Source organism: Ammodytes marinus (assembly GCF_949987685.1).
Source record: "Ammodytes marinus genome assembly, chromosome: 13".
Taxonomy (NCBI): domain Eukaryota; kingdom Metazoa; phylum Chordata; class Actinopteri; order Uranoscopiformes; family Ammodytidae; genus Ammodytes; species Ammodytes marinus.
In genome coordinates, this window is record NC_137217.1 from 28,895,540 (window position 1) to 28,921,304 (window position 25,765).

At 38.5% G+C, this 25,765-nt stretch overlaps 2 protein-coding genes across 2 annotated transcripts in view; both read right to left on the bottom strand.

The window, feature by feature from the left end:
* Positions 1-1,589: 1,589 nt before the first annotated feature.
* tlr18 (toll-like receptor 18) lies at positions 1,590-21,140 on the bottom strand (the record flags this gene model as incomplete). The annotated part of the gene is made up of 3 exons (XM_080039657.1): positions 1,590-1,892; positions 3,976-4,058; positions 21,122-21,140. 3 exons carry the CDS (start codon positions 21,138-21,140, stop codon positions 1,590-1,592), a joined length of 405 nt encoding a protein of 134 aa, XP_079895783.1.
* A 1,384-nt stretch (positions 21,141-22,524) lies between these two features.
* LOC307259465 (semaphorin-7A) overlaps positions 22,525-25,765 on the bottom strand; it is a gene marked incomplete at both ends in the record, with an annotated part of 54,583 nt that continues 51,342 nt past the window's right edge. The window contains 3 exons of the mRNA XM_080039321.1: positions 22,525-22,871; positions 23,510-23,565; positions 24,260-24,432. Of these exons, the coding sequence (XP_079895447.1) occupies positions 22,525-22,871; positions 23,510-23,565; positions 24,260-24,432 (576 nt within the window). The remainder of the gene's footprint in view (positions 22,872-23,509; positions 23,566-24,259; positions 24,433-25,765) is intronic.

Consider the following 25,765-nt stretch of genomic DNA (forward strand, 5'->3'; position numbering starts at 1 on the left):
ATAACAATCAGGGAACAAGGTGTGCGCTCAACTCAACTTACATCTATCAACAAAACACACACACAAACACACACACACACACACACACAAACACACACCAAACAAACACACAACAAAAACAATGCTACTTTCGACCCTGTCCGAGTTCCTTTATCACATTTTTGACTTATTGCCTATAGAGTTGGTACATTCCTGAAGTATGTAACCGAGCACAGTCCTGTCACAATGTGTCAGCACTTCATCCTAGCACCTTGTTTCCAGAGTGCCACACGGGGAGAGAGAGACAGAGAGAGAGAGGTATAGAGAGAGAGAGATAGAGAGAGAGAGGTAGAGAGAGAAAGAGCTAGAGAGAGAGAGAGAAAGAGAGAGAAAGAAAGGGGTAGAGAGAGAGAAAGAGAGGGAGAGAAAGAGACAGAAGGAGAGCGAGAGAGTGAGATTCTGAGCTCAGCCCTCCGGGGATAACATGACAGAATGGCATGGGGGACGGAGGGATCCTGTTATTGTCTGTCATTATAATGAGAAGCTTTCTTTTGCTTTTGCTTTTGCCTCCAGCTTGACATAACCAAATGCACCAAAGGTCACCTGAGTTCAAGCCTTCACTGACACTGACACAGTTTACTGCAGCAGAGCAACCTTGACTTTTTAACCCTCGGGGGTCAAAATGCCACCACAGGGAGTTGTGTATGATTAGATAGCTCATCCATATCCCTCTTAAAGCTATGCTGCGTAACTTTTTCGTGAATGTCCTTTACATTCAAGCTATTGCCAAACGAGTTGATATAAAGTTGATAAAGCCTATCAGCTCCACTAAACTCTCTCTGTGTTTCTCAGTATGGCAGAGTTTACAAACTGGTGTTGCCCACTGGTGCAGGAGCTCAGAAAAATCTCAAGAAGCGCCCAAGAAATGTTTCAGTTGTTGTTTCTACTGCTAAGAAAAATCCTGGACGTACAGCAGAAGGTATAAAATCCATACGCAATCACCAAAGGCTTTTACCTTATGTAGCTGCGCCAACAGCATTGTTGTAATTCCTCAGAATTCCTCATGGGGGCGACATGTTACGCACTATAGCTTTAAAAAATCTGGTTTTCATAGTTCATTGTTCATGATATTTTGCTGCTGCTGGCCTCCAATCCTCCAAACACATAAACACCTCCCACAGATTATTAGGGTTCATCTCTACACAGTGAGAATCCCCTTTCTACTGGTTGTTCCGGGACTTCAAAATATTCAAGTGATACAGGAGAACACAGACAAAATGGAAACCTAAAATCTTTCTTGAATTTCCCACAAAAAAACGTAGAAAAAACTTCAGTGTCATTCAACAGTCATGTTGTTAGCCTCATAGCATAATTTCCTAAATCATATTTACTCTACTTTTACTCTACATTTACTCTATTCTACATCTACTCTACTCTCTACTTTTCGTTAGCCTAATAGCATAATTGCCTAAGTCATATTGTAAGGGTTATAGAGTAGGGTAAAGCAGATGTAGAGTAGAGTAGATGTAGAGTAGAGTAGATGTAGAGTAAAAGTAGAGTAGAGTAAATATGATTTAGGCAATTATGCTATGAGGCTAACGATGTGATGTTCAGCTCATTACAGTGAGAATCCCCTCTCTGCTGGTGTCGGTGGGACGTCCTAAAGCGCTTTTCAGCTGCGCCCAGAAGAAGACCTGTTGGCTGTCTGTCTGGGGCCACTCCAGGTACGTCTTGGTGCTCAGCATCTTCTTCAGTTTACAGTACTTGCTGGATAGCGATCTGGGTTCTATGGGTTCCTTCATCACCAGTATGACGTCACTGAAGGTCTTGCCCATCGCGCGCTGCTGCGTGAAGTAGAGCTCGTAGTTGCACCACTCGCTGTTCACAAAGTCCCGCGACAGCACAAATATTACCTGAGATCAGAGGGGGAAACAAAGAGGAAGGAAAATATTTATTTAAATTGTACCAAAAGCATCAATTGTACTCACCTTGGCCCCACTACCAGAGAATGTCAATAAAGTATATGTCTGTCTCTCTGTCTGTCTGTCCGTCCATCCGTCTATCAATCAATCAACCAATAAATGTATCTATCTATCTATCTATCTATCTATCTATCTATCTATCTATCTATCTATCTATCTATCTATCTATCTATCTATCTATCTATCTATCTATCTATCTATCTATCTATCCATCCATCCATCCATCCATCCATCCATCCATCCATCCATCCATCCATCCATCCATCCATCCATCCATCCATCCATCTATCCATCTATCCATCTATCCATCTATCCATCTATCCATCTATCCATCTATCTATCTATCTATCTATCTATCTATCTATCTATCTATCTATCTATCTATCTATCTATCTATCCATCCATCCATCCATCCATCCATCCATCCATCCAGTTATGTGCGGCTCTATAATCCTTTTTAAAAAATGGCATAAAACTCAAAACATAAAAACCCCTTTGTATTCCACTGGAGTAAACATTTAAAATCATTAATTTGCCGTGCCGAAAAATCACTAATTTGCTACGCTTAAAAGCACTAATTGCCTTGCTCTCAGCCAATTATTGACTAATGCCAGTTTCTAGAAACTATGGGACGAAGGTCAGCTCAAGTACTCAACAGCCCAATGGTGCAGATAACCCTCATTGTAAGCCTGGTAAATTTTAACAAGTGCCCCTTGGAAAGATAATATGTAATTTTTGACTTGTATAATCAGCCCTTGAAGAAGCAGTTTCACAGTTGTTAAGTTACAGTTTTTTAGATTTCTTGAATTTAAATTATACGCAGGAATTCCTAGAGCAATGGCTAATGCAGGCTTGTTAAAACACTATCAAACAATACAGTTATCCCAACCATGGCACATTCCTTATATACTAAAACGTGAATAATTTGGTTGGTTGATCTTATTTTCTAGATGCAAAATGCAGCCTCACAGAAAGCTCCAGAATCATATCAAGAGGGGAATTATTTTTTTTTCATTATGCACTTTGAGAAAAACTATGATAGGTTAAGAATAAATTGGACAGTTCCAGACCGCGGTGAACCTAAGAGGACGTCTGCTTTCAGTCTAAATGAGGCTGTAGCACATTGCCTGTCTCGCAAAGATCATCAACATTGTTTGTGTTTTAATAACGTTTCGCTTATGAGTTATTCATCCAGTAAGTTTGAATCTGTCAATATCTGTTCAACCTTACCGCTTACTTATCTTGAACTGTGGAGTTTATTCTAGACACTTAAACTTTTCTCTCAAAGTGCATATTAAAAACACTTCTTTCTCTCATTTTGTTTTTCTCCCGTGGCACTATAAAACTCGTCTGTAGAAAGCCCGCCTGGGGAGAAAAAATCAATATGGGAGAAAAAGAATCTACCTTGGCTGAGACATCAGTTTATTGAAACCCAGTTCCCTAAAAGCTGTCTGCCCAAACTATCTGTTAGGTTTCACTATGAGTATTTTCCCCTCTAACCTTATGTTGAATGTTTTAGCAGGGTAATATTTCATGGTCATGCAGGAGCTCATATATTGTTTTTGTCTGCATTATTAAAGGTGGAGTCAGTGATTCTGGAGAATTCTGGTTGTCAAATTCACTTTTTGTCAGAATAAGTGAATATCTCATCACGATACGATACCTGACTGTAATGTGTTTGCGTTGAAAATGCCCCATGGGCCTCGGCCAGCAACGGACCCGGGTTCGATTCCAGCCTGCGGTCGTTCTCTGCATGTCACTCCCCTCTCTGCCCCATTTCAACTCTGTCTCTACACTGTCAATAAAGCATGTTGCTAGCTACGGTGGGCCCCTTTGATTAGATACCAGTTTACAGAGTCTGGGCATCCAATTAACACTTAACAATTAACACCCATTTTTTTTCAGCACACAGATAGCAGATCGTGAGGAGATATTCACTGATTTTGACAACAAAAATTCACCAAGATTCTCTGACTCCACCTTTCCGTATCCCAACATTCCCGACTCTATTTACCTTACGACTGTTTTCAATGTTTTCGATGATGTTATCGATGATCCAGCGTCCGGGATTTGCACTTGTCGTTCCACTTGTGCCCACTGTGGTTTAGCAATCGTAAAAAACTGTAATATACATATATACTGTATATCGGGTATATTTCCCTCGGCACATTCTGTCCGCCCCCCCCAGAGGCACTTGGACTTTCCCCTCTTTCTCACACCTGTTAGAACTCACCTCACCAGCTGTGCGATCACCTGACCTGCTTGTTTATCTGTTATTCAGTTATCTGACAGTGTTAATCATTTAGCAGCCCTAATCCACTGTCCCATCCCCGTTCATTCTAGTGTTTAGTTCCTTGTTCCTTGTGATGTTCCAGTTATTGCAGTTGTGTTTTTAAAGCTTCTTTAAAACGACCCGCACAAAAACATGCATGTACAGTAAGCCATTATCTTCACTAGATCATCTGTAGACTTCCTGTATTATCTTAGCTCAGGTTACACTTGTATGCTGCCTTACTGATAAAGTCTGTATAATTTCAGGGGCGCTCCGGTGGCATAGTGGATAGAGCTCAGGCCTAGTTTCAGCGGTCACGGGTTCGAATCCGACCCGTAGACCCTTACTGCAGGTCATCCCCCCTCTCTCTCTGTCTCCCTACTTCAACTCTGTACTATCAAATAAAGATTGAAAATGCCATAAAATTATTATTATTAAAAAAAGTTTGTAGGTATATTTTCCTCTACCTTACAGTGAGGAACAGGCTCAGTGTCGCAAAAAAAATAAAAATCAAGCTTTGAGCTTACCAGCCCATAAACCAGCATCATCTTTGATTTGAGAGGGATTTCAGGCACTCGCGGAAAAAAACCTCTTGTTATTGAAAACCAAACAATATTAAGTAAAAGGCAAACCCTGGTTTTACAGACAACAGCCATCCAGGAAGGAACTGTTGTCACTAGGGAACTGTTGTCGCTAGTCTCCATGACTGTTGTCCAAGGAACAAAATAGCAGCAAGTAATTAACAAGATAGAAAAATCAGCATTAATCTGTATGAATCCATTAATAACGCTGACAGCCCTGGTTGAATTATTCAAATTCAGAAACTTAACCACAGTTCCTGGTGAAGTGTGTGGCTGCAGAACCTTCTCACTTCACACTTTGGGCTGTGTCATCAACAGTTACTCACAGCAATTGTAAAAGTGAATCCGCACAGACCATGATGCTCTCAAGTATCATCCAGTTCATGTTTGGACATGTTTTGCCAAAGGCTGACTGTGTATTGAGCAATCCTTCTTGTTTTGACCATCTAAGGCCTAGATTCCCACTGTTAAGTTTATCTAGTGAATAAGTTTCTAGACCACTTGAGTTTCGGAAGCAGTTGCCAAACTTCACCAAATAAACACAAACCTTGGAGGAAACTGTCCAGAAGCCAAGCCAAATATCTTGTGTGTGGCTGCACAACTTTCTCACTTAGAGACACTGGATTTATTTTTGTTTCAGTCTTTGCTGTGTCATCAACAGTTAATCACAGTTATTTGAAAAGTGAATCCACACAAACCATGATGCTCATGTGTGTGATCCAGTAGGTACCCAAGTGTGTGACTATGTTTTGCCAAAGGCTGACTGTGTGTATTGAGCAATCCTTCTTGTTTTGACCATCTAAGGACCAACCTCCCACTGAATACTTTTCCAGAGCGCTTGAGTTCCGGAAGCAGCTGCCAGACTTCACCAAATAAACACAAACCTTGGAGGAAACTGTCCAGAAGCCAAATATCTCAGCATGAGTTAGTTATAATTTTTTGACCTGGTATTATTCATTAATTTCTAAATGATTCACTGGCCATGTCCCTCAGTTCAGCCCAAGACAAAGGCATAACTCCGGTACAATATGCAACATTTTTACCCCTTTTTCCCATGTAATAGATGTAATGGATATTTTTGCCTCGTCATAGCCGGAAGACCTCAGCTGAAAACTATCTACAATAACAATAACAATGGCTCTGTTCCATTTGATGTAGCAATGAGCTGAAACAATGAGCCAGCATGTGCAACACAACAGATCCTTTCATGATCCACTCCCATTCACAACGGTTAAACACAGTTCAAATGGAATGTGCCTTACTATTTTATTTGCAGTACGTTAATGACAAAAAATAATAATAATAAATGATTGGGATCACAAAATCAGTTCATTCATTTAATGACTTTTTTTCATTTAAACATTAAATACTGTATAGGTTTAAGATTGCCATTTCACCCAATTTATTTTTCACCGAAACATAAGTAGTTTATAAATAAAATTTGATTATAAATTATACTGTATGGATTAATATAAATTGTGATGCTGAGCGAGATATGTGTGTTGGATCTTCCTTCTTCGTCCTAGACCAGTGTGTATCCTTTTCTTGTGCACCTGCCTGCACATACGAAGGCTTGATGTTCGAATACTCTCTCTCTCTCTCTCTCTCTCTCTTAAATCATCATCTCTATATTAATTCATCAAAATGCCCTCATGACATTATTTATATTCAAAATGTGGGTAGTGGGCCGACCTACACGTGTCAAACATTGACTTGGAAAAGCACCTCATGGTTTTGTACACACAATGAACCACATTTGTTGCCGTTATATTGTACAATGTAATAAACTGAAATATGTGTTGACACTGAAGTGAATTCAACACAATATCACCACTAAATCAGTGGAGGGTTAAACTCAGGGAAGAAAAACCAACAGCCCGTGGCATTGCAGCATATTTGTGCAAAAGCCTTTAACAGATAAGAGACCGCAGACCGCCCAGAACAGGGACGTTTTATATGTGAGAGAGTTAGTGAGTCTGTCGGTAAATTCTCAGGCAGGTTAATGTCAAACTGGCTGGAGGTCATACACTAAAAAAATTAGCATGTATGTGGGTTAGAACGAGAGATGGATGGATAGAGAGTGAGAGAGAGAGAAAGAGAGAGAGAGAGAGAGAGAAAGAGTGAGAGAGAGACACACACACCTACCCCTGTCAAGTTTAAACAGACAGAGGTTTGGTTGACCTACTTAGGGCCTTTTGAAATTTACCAGAGGCAGCTTTTTTATCTTTTTTTCACTTCAGTCATGCTCAGAGCTCAGAGCTCAGAGCATGACATACAACAGGTGTGTGTGTGTGTGTGTGTCTGTGTGTGTGTGTGTGTGTGTGTGTGTGTGTGTGTGTGTGTTTGTGTGTGTGTGTGTGTGTGTGTGTGTGTGTGTGTGTGTGTGTGTGTGTGTGTGTGTGTGTGTGTGTGTGTGTTTTGCCTTGGTAACAGAACAGAGCCATACCACCAAATGTAACTTACTATAATGGAAAACGTTTCCTTAACTAACGTAGTCCTCATTTATTCCATTCACACTCTATAAACGTTTTAGTTTGTATATTGTGTGCAAAATACAATGGACTCTGGTTGAGATCTTTAGTTAAATGCAGTTTGAAAAGCCTGAGACAAGATTCCATCGATTCCTAAAGCTTTGTCTGTGTGTGTGTGTGTGTGTGTGGGTGTGTGTGTGTGTGTGTGTGTGTGTGTGTGTGTGTGTCTGTGTGTGTGTGTGTGTGTGTGTGTGTGTGTGTGTGTCTGTGTGTCTGTGTGTCTGTGTTATTGCCAGATGATATTTCAACATCATTTTGGAGCAGTGTCACGGTTCATAAGACAAGTTCCTTTAAGTCAATATTATTGATGTTGATCTAATCTACTGTCAGTTTGTCCACTGTTTAGATACGATAGCAGAGTGTTTCACTGGTTCCCTCAATCTTTATATGTCATGGAAGGATGGCCACTAAGTAAACAACAGGGTGACATTAAAGCTCCCATATTATACACTTTTCGGTACTATTATACACCATATTATATGGTCTTAGTGGTCCCTAATACGTTTTTCTTTAATTGTTTGCTGAAAAAAACTTTCAGATAATTTATTGTACTATGCTGATGTTCAGCTAATCTCACAATGGCATATTTTTTAAAAAGAGCTGCAGCTCCCCTCGTAAATATACAATCTTTGAGCTGCCCCCGCCCCCTGTCCGGAAGCGAAGCCAGATACGCCTCGCCCTCTGTCTGTCAGGGCCGTGGACCAATAAGAAATAGGGGTGTGGGCTGCACAGTGGAAGCTTCTGGCTTTCCAGTTTGTGAGGTCAGAAAAGGGGAAAATTCTGACTGGAGTATATTGGGGGGGAGGGGTGGGGGTTTCAGAAAGGGGGAGAGTGAGAACAGTAGAGATTGTTATTTTTTTTTAATATTTTGGCAGTCTCTAGGCACACCGTGGACCCATGGATATGTTAGAACACATTTAAAAAGTGCATTTAGCATAATATGTGACCTTTAAAGGTGCCACGAGGAACAACCATTGCAGCAAAGTAGCTACGAGGAACTTTTAAATATTTCTGGAACCGGCTCATTTTTCCTCTGATGATCATAAATGACATGTAACAGCAAGAGAGACCATCAGTGGAAAGAATTATATTTCTATATAGTTGTTCTTAATGCCTTCGTCATGGGTACGCTCACCCAGGAACAACAGCTATAGCGTAGTAAAAACACTACCGCTTTTGTCCAAACGGGTTGCAAGAATGAACACAAACTGTTTAGCTCGCATGTCGTGTGTCTTAACGAACGCCTATTTTTGACGCGCACGTTTATCAGCAAAAAGACAGTAAAATTGATGTGTTTGACATCATATAAGCCACACAACTTGTCAAAAACATACATCGTTTTAACCAAATGAAACCCCAATAAGTTGATGTATTTCTTTATCTATAGATGTATAAAACAAATTATTCATTTATTTATCAGGGCAGTAGTTTTTTTCAGTTTCTCTTTCTCCGGGCACACACATGCTGTCTTGCTTCACAAAACACATGACAGCTTTGCCAACAACGCTTTTTTTCTTGTTTTCATATCCTGTTAAATATCCCTGACCAATGCTAAGTCAATGGAGATAAGACAAGGCACGGGGCTCTCCACACTTCTTCCCCTTGTTCAACCCTTATTTATCCAAGAAAGACCTATACTTATTTTCTACAAATTCAACTGGCTTTAATGGCATTAAAGGTGCTCCGAGGAACTCTCAGTTTGTGTTCATTCTTGCGCCCCCTTTGGACAAAAGCGGGTTCATATAAACATCAATCACATTAAGATTACATTCAAATTCATACATTCACATTCTACAACTATTGCTATTATTTTTAACTCTACATCATTTTCCTCTTAACGTTTTGTAGATTACGATGCTATTTCAGCAAATACACTTTTCGAAATACACAAGTAATAAGAGGAAATTAAAAAGTCTAAACATAAGTTCACGAGGTATTTTAATGCGGCCCAATGTCCAACTATGATGGAGACTGAGACTGGAACATGTGGCTGTTGAGGAGAAACAGATTGACAACTGTGACATTGTTTACCATTGTAGCTTTGCTGGTGTCAACAATTAACATTCTGATCGCTTTACAATATGTGTTCTAAATGATACGACTATTAAGTTAATCTTTATTATAATCACCAAATCCCATTATAAGGCCAAAACTAACAACGAAACCAACCAACAACAAGTAATGCCAGTATAGCTAAAGACTTAAATAGCTTAACGCCTCCTCTGCCACAAGAGCTCCATTGTCATCCAAAAGCTATTGGGCCACATTCATTGTGATGATAGAATCTGGCAGCAAAAAAAGGTGTGTGTTTGTGTTGGGATTTAAATAGCCTATTGCAAAACAAGAGAGGTTTAGGAACACAAATACATGGCCATCAGACAATACTTGAAATGTTGGTTTGGGCCTTGTGAGGATTTTGAAAGAAAGAAACAACACTATAATATAGCGATGAGCAGGGTTCAGGCCATTTTCACATTTTGATTTGTGGAGATATTCGTTGAATTTAAATAAAGTGCGGTCAGTTTGACTCCACACAATTTTGGAGAGAAAAATGTAACTTTTGACTCAACTACATTTCTAGGAAGCTTGTCGTTACTTGTTACTTATCAAAAGTGATCATTGAATGGGATATTTTTGTGTGACTCTATATTGTTTTTTTAGTTTATAGTATTATTATTATCAACACACCCTGATAAACCTTTAATCGTCTAGCTTTGTAGTACATCCCCTCTGGCTATGTCCCAAGTGTGTCGTGTGAAAAGACGCTTCTTGTCAGACCGGTACATTGAAAGATAATTCCGGGAAGGTAATTACAATGCTGGGATTGTTATTGTATGTAATTAATATGTCATCAAACGGGTTGGTTGTTGGTTCTGAAATTTTTTCCACAAGACATTAAAATGATGGGCTGAAAAACATTAAACTAATTTAACTACTAGTTCATAAATCAAACTGATAATAACTTGGCCCCATGGCAAGGAAGATATCTGGAAAGTTCTTAAGACTGTGTGTGAGAGGTTTGTGGTCGAGAAGACAGACAAATGATGAATACGTATTGAATCAAAGTCTGATATATTTGTTTAGACAGGGCCCGTGCTTTACACATCACCCTATCCATCCAAAACCTTCATATAAGAATATGCCAACGTGCGTCACGTCTGTCTTTAAGAGAGGACCACCCAACCTTTTTCATATAAAACACAATGGTGTGTGTCATGAGCATCTCCTGTATCTCCCTATCCAAAACCTTCATAACTTATCTTCACAACAGTTCGCTTAACTCATTTTATCATGTATAAAAGTACCGTCAAAGTGTGAGGTATGTGTGATAACTTGCTGAAGATTTTCCTAAAAGTATAAATATATAGCAGATTAAAATAGCAAAGAAACGCATTAGGATGCACTTGTATTTCAGGAGAAAAAACAACAAGTTTGACATGAGAGAGAAAGAAAGAAAGAAAGAAAGAAAGAAAGAAAGAAAGAAAGAAAGAAAGAAAGAAAGAAAGAAAGAAAGAAAGAAAGAAAGAAAGAAAGAAAGAAAGAAAGAAAGAAAGAAAGAAAGAGAGAGAAACAAACTGTTTCACTTACCGTGAGCTGGGTGGTGTTCAGAATGACTTTCCAAAACACATTTTCATCTGTGCTGTGCTGGGAAGTGACTCACTGCACTGGATGAGTTAGCGTGTGCAACCGTGTGTGTGTGTGTGTGTGTGTGCGCGCCGGTCAGGAATGCAGAAACTGTCAGGACAGAAATTCCTTCTGTCTCAGAGGCTCCAAGTTTTTCTTTTTTTTTGTGACTGAAACAGCACTTACAGGCAAACAAAAAAGGAACACTGTCACTACATTTAACACCTGTATTTTATTGTTGACATTGATAGTGTCTGGCCATTCACATAGAAGTGGTTGTGTCTGTCCTATAGTTGTGAGACATGAATTTTGTGCATTCCACCCAATACAATGGAATTGATGAGAAATTGGTTTGTGACGATGCTCCTTTGTTTTTGTTTTGACAAGCCAATGACACTGCAAATAAATCAATCCAATGCAATTTGTCTGCCTGTATTTGTTCTCTGTTTTCATTATTGCTTAAATGCAATTTTTATAATGTCTGATCTTGATGTATTGTATGCCCCTGTAAAGCATTTTGAATGACCTTGTGTCTGCATTGCGCTATAGAAATAAACTTGCCTTGCCTTTCATGAAAGTGAAAATGCTCTGCAGTCTCCACACTTCTCCAGGAACTGCAAAATATAAAAAATAGTTTGATTTGAAATAATTCAAAACAAGCCTTTAAAAATACTGATATTACAACCTAAATATAAGTATTAAAGGACCGATATAATTGGCTCATTCCTCGAATACTCGCAAAATAAATAGAATGAAAAATATCTTAGAGGGTAAATACAGCTGCGAGGGTCCAGTGACTTTTGTATACAAACAGGAAACCAAAGTAGCAGCCACTTGCTCTCAGCCACAACCTGCAGCTTGTAACACACACACACACACACACAGTCAAGGCACGCACACACACACACACACACCACCAATAACATGTAGGCTGTGTTCCAATCACCCTACTTCTGCTATGTGGTATGGTAGAAAAAAGATTAAGGATGTCTTGTGGTCGGATGCAGCATGCAAAAAAATACCCGGATGTCCTACTACATCCCATCGTTATTTTAGTGTTGGAATCAGCAGCTTTTTGGGCGATTCTGACCCACAATCCATAGCGGAAGTTAACACATTCCAACAGACCCTCCGAGTGAAAACAACCAGTGATGCAACTGATAAATAAGCAAGAGGCAAGATCAAGGCGCAATGTTATGATGAAATAAATTATTTAAATATGTCCCAATTGTAACACACTGCACGCTAACTACATACTTTCTATGATCAGCTGTAGTATGAATGTCGATAGTTAGCCTGCTATCTGTGTAGGAACGTGTGTGTGAATGGTAACGTGGGAATGGGAACAGGTCTCCCTTGAAAAAGAGTCTCCGGTCTTTATGGGTTTTACCTGTATAAATAAAGGTAAAAAAAAATAAAAATAAAAAAAAAAGTATCTAGAATAGAAGAAAGAGAATATGCAATTTGGAACGCGGCCTATCTGTTCCCTCACTCTGTTGTCGGGGTAACCGAGGCAGTAATGACACCAACAACTGTTCAACACTGTCTATAATGAGCTCATTTACCACCATGGTGCTTCACAGGTGACAGTAATCAAGCAGCTGCAAAGACGCCTCCACAGTCCATGTGTGAAGTATATAATTCATCACCAGTTATTCACATTGGATGATGAAAAAAAGGCCACTCAAAGGGGTTTGCATAACAAGTATTACCTAATTTAATTGTCCTACTTGTGTTGATTCAAATGTTGAGCTGATGTTGGCCTAAAAACGCTGTTAACACTATAGGCGTGTGTTGTTGAAGATTTGAAATGCAATTCAGTGCAGTGTCGGCTTGTTCCATTATGTGCGATGGCATTTGAACAAGGAAATCTAAAACTGGAAACCAATACAAGTTGCCTTTTTCCCCCTTTTTATTATTTTGTTTTAGATAGTTTGGAGAGACAGAGATGAAATGGGGTAGAGAGGGGGGATGACATCCAGTAAAGGTCCCTGGGTCGGACTCGAACCCACGACCACTGCGACAAGGGCTGAATCCATATGGCGGGATTCTAACCACTACACCACGAGCGCCCCCAAAAGTTGCGTTCTGAGTAAAAAATCAATGTAATGGTCCTTAAACCTTAAACATTGCAATAATATAATGTCAACATTTCAAGTGCAATAACTTCATGTGTGTTTAATCTCAGTGCAGTAAAAGTGTGCAATATTAACCTTAAATGCAATTAGAGACTGGGAAAAATGTGTCTCTCATCTCATTGTACAGTGCTCCCCTTTGTTTGATATTTATTTATATTCTATTGTTTTATCTTGTTTTAAGAGAGAATAGCTTCTGTACAGGGTATCTCAAATCACTTAGCTGTTACTTATTCTTATTTTCTATGATTTTCTATTTTTTTTTCCTGTTATAATGCTATTTATATATATATATAACATTGTTTTTATTGAAGCTGACTCAGGGAGATTCACACAAGAATCCCAATGTACTTGTACTTGTACCTGTGCAAATGGCAATAAATATATTATATTCTTCTATTCTCCAGACCATCTCACTGTAGAAACTAGGAATCTTTTTGAGCAGTCCTGCAGTCACAGACACACATGCACAGGGTCACACACTGTTTAGATCCTGTGGAGCAACATATAAAAAATGAATGAAGGGTTCCACACTGTTCCAGGGTTTAAAGCAGTCTGACTGTGTTCTAATACCAATGAGTTGGCCCGCGGCGACAGAGGACAAGTGAACAAAAACCTGTTGAGTATTTGGAGGTTATATATTTTTTCTCTGCACAGATAGTATAATACTGTTATCTATTTCCTATGTGATTGTATCATATATTTATTTACTGAGCACACACCCAGCTGCTGCACCAAAATGTTTGCCTCTCCAGTGCCCAGCTCTGAGACTATTTGACGAGGCTACAGGCATGTGTATGTGTCACTCGTCTTACGATTACTAATACTATGTCTTTGAGATAAACGTTAGCATTGCAACGAGTTCATAATGGCAATGCATACATGCGGATATTTAGCAGATACAAGGAATAGGAATATAGTTGATCCAACCATTACCATAGTTTAGTATTTTCTACCTATAGCACTAAAACTAACCCTCCAAGCATCAGACATCCCAAGACGTTATGTTTCGGGCTAAATCTGTCTGGCCTTGATTTAGCCCATAGATTATTGTTGAAAATTGGGCTCTTTGTATAGTCTGTCTGATTCCGTCTAGGTTATGGATTTATTAAGACTTGTAATGTCTTGATGTTTTTGGAATTTAAAAATTCAAAATAACATTATAGGAACACCATAATTTTCAACTTTACCATATTTTTATTGCACATGTCATTGTCAAGGGATGGATTTAACCTTCCTCTCGTGTTAGGGTCGCCACCGACCCGTTTTGGATTTCAAATGCATAAAAGAACCACTTACATTTTGTTTATCAAGATTTCTTGACTTTGTCAGGAACCTCCATTTCAACAAAATAAAAAAAATAAAAAATGTTTCACTTAATTATAAAATGCTCTGGTGGAAATTATAACACTGGTGGTGTTAGGGTCGTTTTCGACCCGGTTATAGAATAAGATGTAAAAAACAATAACTAGAGCCAAAACTGAAATCATAAGTGCACTGTCAGCCAACACAATGACAGTCAGCTCCTCTCCCAATCATGTGAACTCTGGGGAGGTTCTCATTTTGACTTTTTTCACCCTTATACCTGCATAAAAGCGAAACAAACAGACGGGCATATCCATACATGTGAGGCCAATTCAGTATAGAGTTGGTGACTTGCAGAGTGCACATCTCCTATTTGCAGTATTCAAAAATGAGGAGATATACAGTGAGCCAAGTTATGGATCATGTTTTTGGTCAAAATGGCCTCCTGATTCTAAAACTAAGTGGTGTAAGGTCTGCCGAAGCACTAAGGACAGAAAGATAAACGTATTGTGCTTTACCTGCAAGAAATATCTCTGCAAAGAACACTAAAAGTGTTGCTCTTTATCACACATCTGTACACACATACATACACATGCACACAGAGACTTTTACTCAGTTTTTTTTACTAGTTTTGGAACTAGTAATTGATTTCGATTGGTTTGATTTGTTGATTGGTTGTTGTGTATTTGACCTTACAAATCTATATTTTGTGTTGTGACTTTTTCTAGTTTTCATTGTGTGTTTGTATAATGCTGAAATAAAAGTTTTTTTGCTGTTTTCTGAAATAAATATATATGGGTCGTAATTGACCAGTAACACCATAGATGTTAAAAAGGTCAATAATATTAATATGAAAAAATAAATAAAACTAATTTAGTTAAGAAATGTGTTCTCATACCCCTCAGTGATAATCAGGTAACACAACAACCAAATATTTATTTATATGATTCTCTTGAGGTTCATTTTACAATTTTTTTTATTGAAATTAAGGCGCATACTGACAAAAAAAAGGCCCAACCGCCTACACCAAAAATATTAAAAACAATATTTTCATGGATAAGGAAGCCTAACAAGGTAACCAAGAGATGAGAAACAAACTGGATGATAGATAATTGTTTTTAGTGGTTTTTACAGCTGATTTCAGACACGGGTCGAAACCGACCCGCTAACACCATGGATGGTAACAGCAAGTTAAGACAGGAGGAAGGTTAACAGGTTAACCCTTTAAAAAAAACTTAACCTGAGTAAAAATACCTTAATATACTAATACAATACTAAATCCATTAATCATTCTCTTAAAACTTGATGCAAATACTTTGATCACATCATTATCCATGGCGTTTAAAGGTACATTGCGTAGTTAGATTGCATCATTGGTTCCAAATAAACACGACAAATATTTTCTTTGTACTTGTACATTTTATTAATTTTCACCGCACATGTTCAGGGAAACACATGTCAATATGAATTTGTTACATGAATATCTATTTGCACTAATAGATATCATTCGTCTTTTAAAAATACATGTAATGAGATGGACAATAGACTGGCATGGCAACAATATATAAATTCATTTTTTTTTTAATAATAATAATAATTTTGATAAGAGTTTGGCATGTTACTTTTTAAAATTAGATAGTATATCAAGACATAGAATCATGGGCACACATCAGGTACAATACTTTACACTCAAAACCCCATTGCAAACGAAACAGCGACTCGCTTCACTCAATGTCGATACATTACATTGGTAACACTGTACAATAAGGCTACATTAATGACCTGCTAGTTAATGCTGATTTAATGCTATTGACTGTTAGCTAATGGTTATTAAGCATTAAATAACTGTTCATTCTTCGTTATTATTGCGCTTAGAGCTAATATGCTTAGTTAAGTAATGATTTCTTAAGCATTAACTACGCCTAACGGTTAGTTAAAGCTAAGTTTATACATATTAAACATTAACTAAGCAGTTGTTAACAGGTAGTTTTTTGCTAAGTTGACGCTTATTAAGCATTAACTAAGCATTAAGTATCAGTGAATTATTGTACCCTCATGGTAAAGTGTTACCGTTACAGCAGATAGCTTGATCCACCAATACAATGGTTTTCCTGAAGGCGATTTTCAAGAGCTTGCTTTGACGGAGAGTAAAGCCCTTAATCGGACTGGCTGTGAAGGAGAAATAAATAATTGGATTTTTCGATAAAAGCAGCCGGTTGAATACATCCCTTTTCAAAGCAAGGACTTGAACATAGAGGAGATGTAGTTTTTCGATTGATGGCAAGTGTTGGTAAATGCTTTAAATCTTAATTCCACGCTTTATATATAGCTGGAAAAGTGTCCAACACAAGGTCATCAAAACAAACCCAAATGTGTCCCAAATCCATGCTGTTTTTACAGACCATGTTGTGGTTGAAAATCACTTGTTTTTTGTGTTTAAAAGATACAATTTATAAGCAAGTTGTCGATAATAGTAAGAAAGCTCCAGTGACAGAAATAAATACTTGAAATATTTGTTCTTGGTTGTTGTGAAATATATATTCTAAAGGAGTTATCCTTGATTTGCTGTATCCTGACATCTAAAAATGTTTTTCAGCTATTATGCACTAAATTAAACATACTTATGGATATTATAATTATTTTCTACAAAGTCTGCTAGGAAATATATCCCAAAAGTCTACACACTGCAGGTTTAATGTATCCTGGATTGTATTTGAAGTTTGTACAATAGATAACTTTGGACAAAATCTTCTGCCAAAGTGAATATGTGAAAGGGAATTTATTTCAAAGAAGTTTTCCAATATTACATTAGGAGTATTTTCGACATCCATTGGGGCATTCTATTAGTTGCACAAATGGCCGATTTTACTTCAGTTTAGGCTTAGCTTCCTAAAAAAATGCCAGCCTGTGACATAACACACCTATTTATAGCTGTACTTTTTGGGTGTCTACTTTTCTTCCAGTAAATTTAGAGAACTACTTTTCCATTACACTTACACCATGTATCTGATGGCTGTTATAGTCACACAACTTTTGAACATCCATTAGTGCTGGGCTAGACAATACTTTAAAGTGTAAGCCCAACATAACAGCAGAACAAAACTTAATTTCATTCAAAATGCCCAAATGGAACTGGACCCAATTGCATGTTTGCCACATCTAACCTTAAGGTGTAGTTAAGGCAACACTTGTACTTGGTTAAGGTTAAGGGAAGATACGCCCTTACCCAACCATACATTACGATTGGTAGATTTCGCAGCAGTACTGTCGCCATACTACTTCCACTTCTTCTTCTTAAAGGTGCAGTGTGTGAAGGGAATTGGCGCTTTTCAGAACAGTATTAGAAATGGAATATACTGTTCATAAGTACATTTAATTATTATAGAATTGCTTATATATACAAATGTGTTTGAGCAAATTACCAATATTGTTGTTTTACTGAAGTCTCTACAAGTGTATAGTATGGATTTGGGACACAGTGAACAAGCATATGATACCAGGTTTGTTAGCCTGATTAGCGTTGGATAGCATAGGCCTTATATTTCATTGAGGCTTGTGATTAGGCTTTCTGAGTCAATTCAAACGACACATACAGTACACAGCAGTAATACGTACAGTATAAAGGCGGATATAGGAAAATGCATTGACCACATCTGAATTTGTTGAGTTAGTTTCCTTTCAAACGCAGCCTCTGCTAAATGTTTAGTAGCACTTGATTGGTGGCTGTTGTTGATATTCCACCCGGATGGCCACATAGAAACAAGACACTTTAAAGCTATAGTGCGTACCTTTATGTTTCCCCCATGAGGAATTCTGAGGAATTACAACAACACTGTCAGCGCATCTACATGAGGGTAAGCCTTCGGTGATTGCGCATGGATTTTGCACCTTCTGCTGTACATTTCTTGGGGATTTTTCTGAGCTCCTGCACCAGTGTCGGGGGGGCAACACCAGTTTGTAAAAGCTGCCATACTGAGAAATACAGAGATAGTTTTTTGGAGTTGATAGGCTTAATCTACTTTGTGTCAACTCGTTTGGCGATGGCTTGAATGTAACCAACTTTCATTTATATAAAAAAAGTTACGCACTATAGCTTTGATATGCATTTTTAGATTCGCAGCAGGTTTGCATGTGTGAGTTTGGTTGAGGGATAGACCAATATTGTACACAGCACTTGATAGTATGCACGGTAACGAGGGATTTTTGTAAATAAACCCAAAAAGAAGCAATAAGCATTGGGCGGATGAGGAGGCTTAACCGAGCTTTTTTCCCTTTTTGTTTTTTGTTTTGGCACAGTCAGTAGCCCGCGTCAATTCAATGCAGTAAAGGCTAGCAGATCACCTAGCAACAACACACAACCAAGCTGAGAGACTGAGAACTACAACTCTACCTCAAGATTTTTTCACAGCTGAGAATATGCTTGGTATAGTATCCAGTGTGAAATGAATTCCCTAAAGTACAGCATGATGAGACGAGTCCATTTTCTAATTAGATATTAATGACAAGATCCCTGCAGCGTTTCAAAGGCAGGCTCGGAACGGTTAGGTTTATGTAACATTCCGGAATGATAATTCTCAGAGGCTCTGGAGAACATGCTAAGCCGATGCATAATTCATCACACACACACACACACACACACACACACACACACACACACACACACACACACACACACACACACACACACAAACAAGCCGGGCTTCTTCAGTCAAGCTGATCAGTATTCATATGAGGTTGGTGTTTGGCATTTCAGTGATGTTGAACCGCAGCTTCTCTGTACATTCATGACTCTTATTTCTTTTACATTCAGCTTAAAATTTGCATTCTTCATCTCAATACATTTTGTGTTATTAGAAGAAAGGTTGAAGCCCCTTTAAACCCAAATCCACAAAATCCTTCTAACTACGTCATGTGGGGAGTTAGTCGCATGATAGTAAAGCATCTGACAACAGTTAGGCGTATTTATCAATCCAAATTAAAGATATTGTCATTTAAGTTTTGATAAAAACAGAAATTTGGTTTTGCTCTGGGTCTTATTACACAATAAGTATTTTGAACCAATCACTGCAGTTCTCTGCCCGAACGTTCAATTAAAACAATGACTACTGCCATGGAGACCATTTGATATGGCAACACAGTCCGGTCAAATGGTCTAAGCAGGAAAACAAGCTGTTGATTTGACTCAGTTTGATTGTATGTATGAAGATTTATTTTCTATCAGATTTGTGTTAAAGCTAATTAAGACACCCAACTTTGATATCATAAACACATTTCTACTGTTTAAGACCAGGTTAACAGAAGCTTTAATACATTTTGTCTTTTTAGAATAGGGGTTAAAAATGATGCGTGATGCTGAATCCTAAAGCAATTGCTCTCGCCGTTGGTTGTGGTTGCTGCTATACATCAACAAAGCATTTCGTTGGAATCTGCCAAGCCTTTTTAGTTTCACAGCATGGAGAGATACTGTACAAGTACGAAAAAAAAAGAGAGAATAATTTCCTGGTCTATTTGCACTGATGTCCCTGGGGGAAAGAGGCAACGCAGTCAATGGTTACACACACGTTTAACTACGGCATATTATGGACCCAAACAATCAAGACAAAGTGTCACATAGTTAGGCAGCAATGGTTAGAAGTCGGCATTCGGCGCTGAAGAAGAATAATAAATACAGACCATACTTCACAGATCTAAGTACAAGCCTTTAGTTCCCCTCCCCCCCAAGAGGAAACTATAAAATGCAAAGCCTATTATGAAGTTTCCATTTAGCCTCATCTGCTCCCTATGGTAACGTATGTATGTGTTTATTGAAATTGCTATAGCGTATAACACCTTGTTCACATCTTTATGCGTTGCCTGCGCGACAGTAATTGGATGTCGTTTGCAGCACTTAAGCTCCTTTTGTTGTGGTTGGCTTGGTTAAAAAAAATAAAATAAAAAATGAAAACACTTTAGATTTTTTTGCACCAATTACATGACCCTTACAGTCCCAGAAATACCAATGATTTCACTGCTGTTTAAGATAACTTGCAAACACCATCTCTTTCTCCACAATAAATGACCTTACATATCATTTCTAGATCATGCTCTCAGGTTGATTGATGCAGGTGAATTTAAAGTAGCTACGAGGAACTTTAGTTTTGTATTGATTCTAGCGCCCCCTTTGGACAAAAGCAGCATTTTTTTTACGACACCAGCGCCTGCTGTCCTAAATGTCTTTGCTAGCACGTGCAGATGGCGTGTGCATTTGTTTAGGAAGCAAAAGGGAAAGAGACTGCCGGATGCATGGTCATGAGGTAATATCAAAATAGCATTCCTTTCACTGATGGTTTCGTTTGCTGTTACAGGTCATTCCTGATCATCAGATGAAAAAATTGTGAATTAGTTTCATGAACATTTAAAAGTTCCTGGTAGTAGGTTAAATAATTAAATACATTTGTGTTTAGGACTATCCTTTAAAATATTCCTAAAATTGAAAGATTTTGGGTACGTTTTGCCTCTACCCGCGAACATGAAGTAACTTCTAACGGAGCTGTAAGTGATGCGTTGATGTACAAAGATAAACGTGGGACAAAGCTGTGAACAAGGCGTTTTACCTTCTGAAACCATCCGATCAAAAGATGCAAGAAACTGCCTTGTCTGAGGAGGAGGAGGTCACGGGGACACAGTGTTTGTTCTAGAATGAGCAAATTTATCGCCCATTCCGCCTACTTACCCTGCGTTCCAATCCCCATACTTCCCTACTATGTAGCATGCCAGAAAAAGATTTAGGATGTCCCAATACATGCACGTCAATTGTAGTATGCTGAAAATACATAAATGCCCCAGTAACTCAAATAGCATTTTGGAGTATTCGTCTTTTATTCTTGACATTTCTCGACATGATGGGAAAAAAAAATCTTCCTCATCCGATTTTGTTTCTCTCCTGTGGCCCTAAAACTCTTCTGTACTTTAGTATGTAGTGTAGTAAAAAGAAAAAAAAGTATGTGATTTGGAACGCAGGGTTACTTTCCTTACAAAAAAAGCTGACACTTCCTCCAAGCAATGTTGTTTCGACCCAGCTACACTAATTATAGCGCCAAGTCCAACTGAGTTTTTGCAGTATTCTAACGTGCCTGCAAAATTGTGCTTAGGAGTTTATGTTCCAGAAGTGTTAAGGCTTTTGAAAATCTCAATACCAGACATTTTTTTTTTCGAGCACTAACTAATGAGCTACATCCAATGAAGTTGTATAACAAGATGAATAAATATATGTTTTATGAGCAGTATGTTTTAAAGGTTTACATATTCACAAATAAGCACAATCAAGTCAAGTAAGAAGAGAAATGGTAAAAATAATTGGCCTGGTATTGGTGTTGTTGTTTTTTTGCCCCAAACTCAGACGATATGTTTGTCTTTTTGAGTCAGAGAGGAAAGGTTCACAAAGCATTTAATTTAAATATGGCGGAATTGAGAGCAAAGACCAGTCAAATCATGGACAGTCACTCCTATAGCCACGTTGACGAGTGTTAATGAATGTCTTTTCCAGTTTTGATCAGTATAGGTAGAGTCAGCGATTCTGGAGAATGTCTGTTTTCAAAATCAGTGACTATCTCCTCATGATCCGTACTGTGTGTGTGCGCTGGAAAAAATATATTGTTTTAGGTCACAGCCTAGGCTCTGTATACTGGTATTTAACCAAATAGGCAACCATAGCTAGTATCATGCCCGTTTATGGAGCCTAGGCTGTGTATTAACATCGGATATAGCAAGTGCACACCGAGTAACGACAAGTAGGATTTTAGGATCGTGAGGAAATATTCACAGATTTTGACAAAAAACTGATTTGGACAACAAGCGCTCTCCAGAATCGCTGACTCCACCTTTATAAGACAGCTGCAGATATGTTGCTCAATGCAAAACAATGTATCTTCATTTAACTTATATTATCAGGAATATTTCTCTAAAAAATCGATAGGGAAAAGGTTTGTATTAATGTTTTCTCCATCTAACTCTAACCCAACCATGTACTTCAATGCTCTGTGAACCTCTCCTCCTAACGTTAGCCCCTTATCATTGGGAACCAGGTAAGTAAGGATGAGGGCCTAGCATTAGCATTAGCATTCATGTTAGCTGCAGTTAATGTAGCCACATGGTAGCTACGGCTAGCAGCAGCGAAAGCCCCACCGTTGAGGCCAGCGAAGCAGCTAGGAGCCGGCCGTTATTGACCAGCCTGAAGGAGATAACTTCCACCTTGAACCCATCTTCGGTTGCCATGCAGCGGAAGACCCCTTCCTTTAAAGGGGTGTCGACCACGGGTCCCAGGACACAGAAGTCCCCGGAGAAGAGGCACGGGTAGTTCTTGATGCAGTTGTCTTTCTCCCAGCGGTAGGTGGCGTGGAAGGAGCGCACGGGGCAAGGCAGGAAGACGGACGTGTTGGACTGAACTGCCACTTCTCTGGGCGAAGTTCGACGCTGCTTCAGAGCTGTAGGAACAAAGTAAAGTTTTTAATTTTTATTTTTGGGCATTTTTCACTTCAGTAGTCATTTTAAACTGCAGACATAGTAGTATAGGGCTACATTAGACTTGGAGAAAGCCTACAGCAAGGCGTAATCATTTGTATCTTTCAGTGAAAACTAAACATGTAATATATTTTTAAAAGTATAAGTATGAAGTATATTCTTTCAAATTAAGATTTTAAGTTTGCAAGCCTTCGCTCCACGATATCAGTTTCTAAGGACAGGACATGTGACACAACTGACACAGCTGGAAATGATTATAATGTTAAAATCAGATCAATGGCCTTTCCTTCAGAGAGCGGAGTAATTGTGGTCTAATGACTCGAGGTTATAACTTAGTTTTGAGCTGTGAAACATGGGGCAGAACATGATGAAAAAAAAACTCTCCCTGTGGGGTTTCTGTTCAATTATAAGATAATCATCTTCAAACTGTAGCTACTCAATGAGATTTTTTTTTTTTGGTTTAATTAAGATACAGAGAGAAAGAGAGAGAGAGAGAGAAAGAGAGAGAGAGATAGAGAGAACGAGAGAGAGAGAGAGAGAGAGAGAGAGAGAGAAAGAGAGAGAGAAAGTGTGTGTGTGTGTGTAGTAGATAAGGGCTCACCAGCAGCTTCCCCACAAACCGTGGTGTTGGAATGGTCCAGATTCTGAATGAGCGTTCTGTTGAGAAACACAATAAAGACGACAAATTAGCAAAATGTTTAATTTTAGTTGCACATCAAATCAAAACCTTCTGCTAGTCGCAAATTACAACACGCAGATACAAGTTATTCAACGATGTCAGCGAGGGACAATTAGAATGTGGAGTTAAAGGCTTATTACGGCACACGAGTGATTTTCATTTTCTCAGTTCAAATTGGAATTGCATAAAATATCCAATACAGCCAAATTAATCTAGTAACCAAGGGAGACACAGTGTTAGTTCAACGTGCATTGTAGTGATGGCATGATTTAGTATGAACTAGTATTGGGCGACAATTTTTGATACCTTTAAAAATTCCCCAAAATCTACCCCAGATACACTGTATAACCATCAGGGATTAGCCCGTAGTCTATTGTGTGTGCGCTGAAAAAAAATCCATTGTTAATACACAGCCTAGGCTCTGTAAATAGGTTTGTTGCTAGCTACTGTGGGCCCCGTTTGTTTACATACCTCTAGTTTACATACCAGTTTACAGAGCCTAGGCTGGGTATTAGCCTAGGCTTTTTTAAGTGAACACTCAGTACAGAAAGTGAGTAGATTGTGAGGAGATAATCACAGATTTTTCCAAAAAGGGAAAGAAAAATGTTAAAAAGCTTAAATAGACAATTAAAAAAATCACAAAAAAAATGTATAAATATCAACCAATCATACCCAGTTGTGACGTTGTATCCGGGCGGGATAGCCATGCACCGCCTCCTGGTCCGGTCCCAGCCACAGTACGCGTCTCTGGACAGGATACACTCTCTGCATGTGTCTCCATAGCGACTGCAGTCAGCCAATGGGAGTCGCTGAACCTCCATCGCCGTGCCAACATACAGATGTCCCTAAGGAGGAGAAAGATGCAACAGGCGTTTTTCTTTTTTCTTTTTTTTACTCAATAACAGCAACAGCATTACCGGCATACATCTGAAGTCCTTTCTTGTAGGACAAAATAATTGGAAGCAGTTGCTGTCTTTGTTTCAGAGGCTCTGCTGCTCTGAAAATCATGCGCCTTTTAAACACACACAGGGCATACGCCGGAAAATATATAATATTTTGTAAAGGATAATTTAATCCCAAATGGAAGATTAAACAGTCTCAACCAGCCATGATACAAGCCTAATCATTTTAGTAGTTTGTGGAAATGTTATTTATAAAACAAAATTGCTGTTAACAGAATTTAATTTGCCTTATGATTGTATAATATTTTAATGCACAATACATGCTTTCTGCCTGTTGAACTTTGTCCCAGTAAACTAACAGCCCCAAAGTGTTTTGCTAAGACAAAAGTTGTTGTTTAGCCTTGAAGAAGAAAACTGCCTAATAAGATTTTGGCACATACAGAGGTATGACGCATTCATGTGCACAGTAGTTGAGGAGAAATGACTCCCATATTCTGTTATCAGACATTGTATGAAGGATAACACCAGCTGAGGTGAATTTCTGGGAATATCTACCTAATTAAAAACATTTCTGCTTTCGCCAGAAAAACAAGGGCTGGACACACCAAACTTAGTGTGTGTTTGCGCACACACCACCTTCTCTTGCATATAATCCCATGTACACTGTTCATTTATTTGTATTCAACCATGTACCAACCCAGATACATTGTTGATTCCCTTGTATGCTGTTTGCAAGTAAACTTCACCTGGTTTTGAAGAAGCCTGACTCAAATCATTTTATTCAAACACTTGGGGTTTTAATAATTCTAATAACAATTGCCACCAATTGTTTTTTATTTTTTTTATTTTGTGGCATTATAGTGACTGTTCTGTTCGCTCCACACAAATGGACAACTCTTCGTTTCTTCTCAATGAGAATTGTATTAATATTTCTTAAAGGTGCTTACGAGGAACTTTTTTATGTTTGTGAAACCATCTTATTTTTCCTCTGATGATCATGTTACAGCAAACAAGATCATCAGTGCAAAGAATGCTATTCTTATGTAATGCTTCTAAATGCCTTTGTCATGGGAACAACAGCTGGCGTAGTAAAAATACTACCGCTTTTGTCCAAAGGGGATGCAAGAATGAACAAAAACTGGAAGTTCCTCGGAGCACCTTTTAATATAATATAACATTTGTATTGTTTCTTCAATATTATTTGACTTGCTTTTCAATATGTTCTCAAAGTGAATGTTTATGTTGTATGTACAGTGTGTGCGACACGGTAAATTCC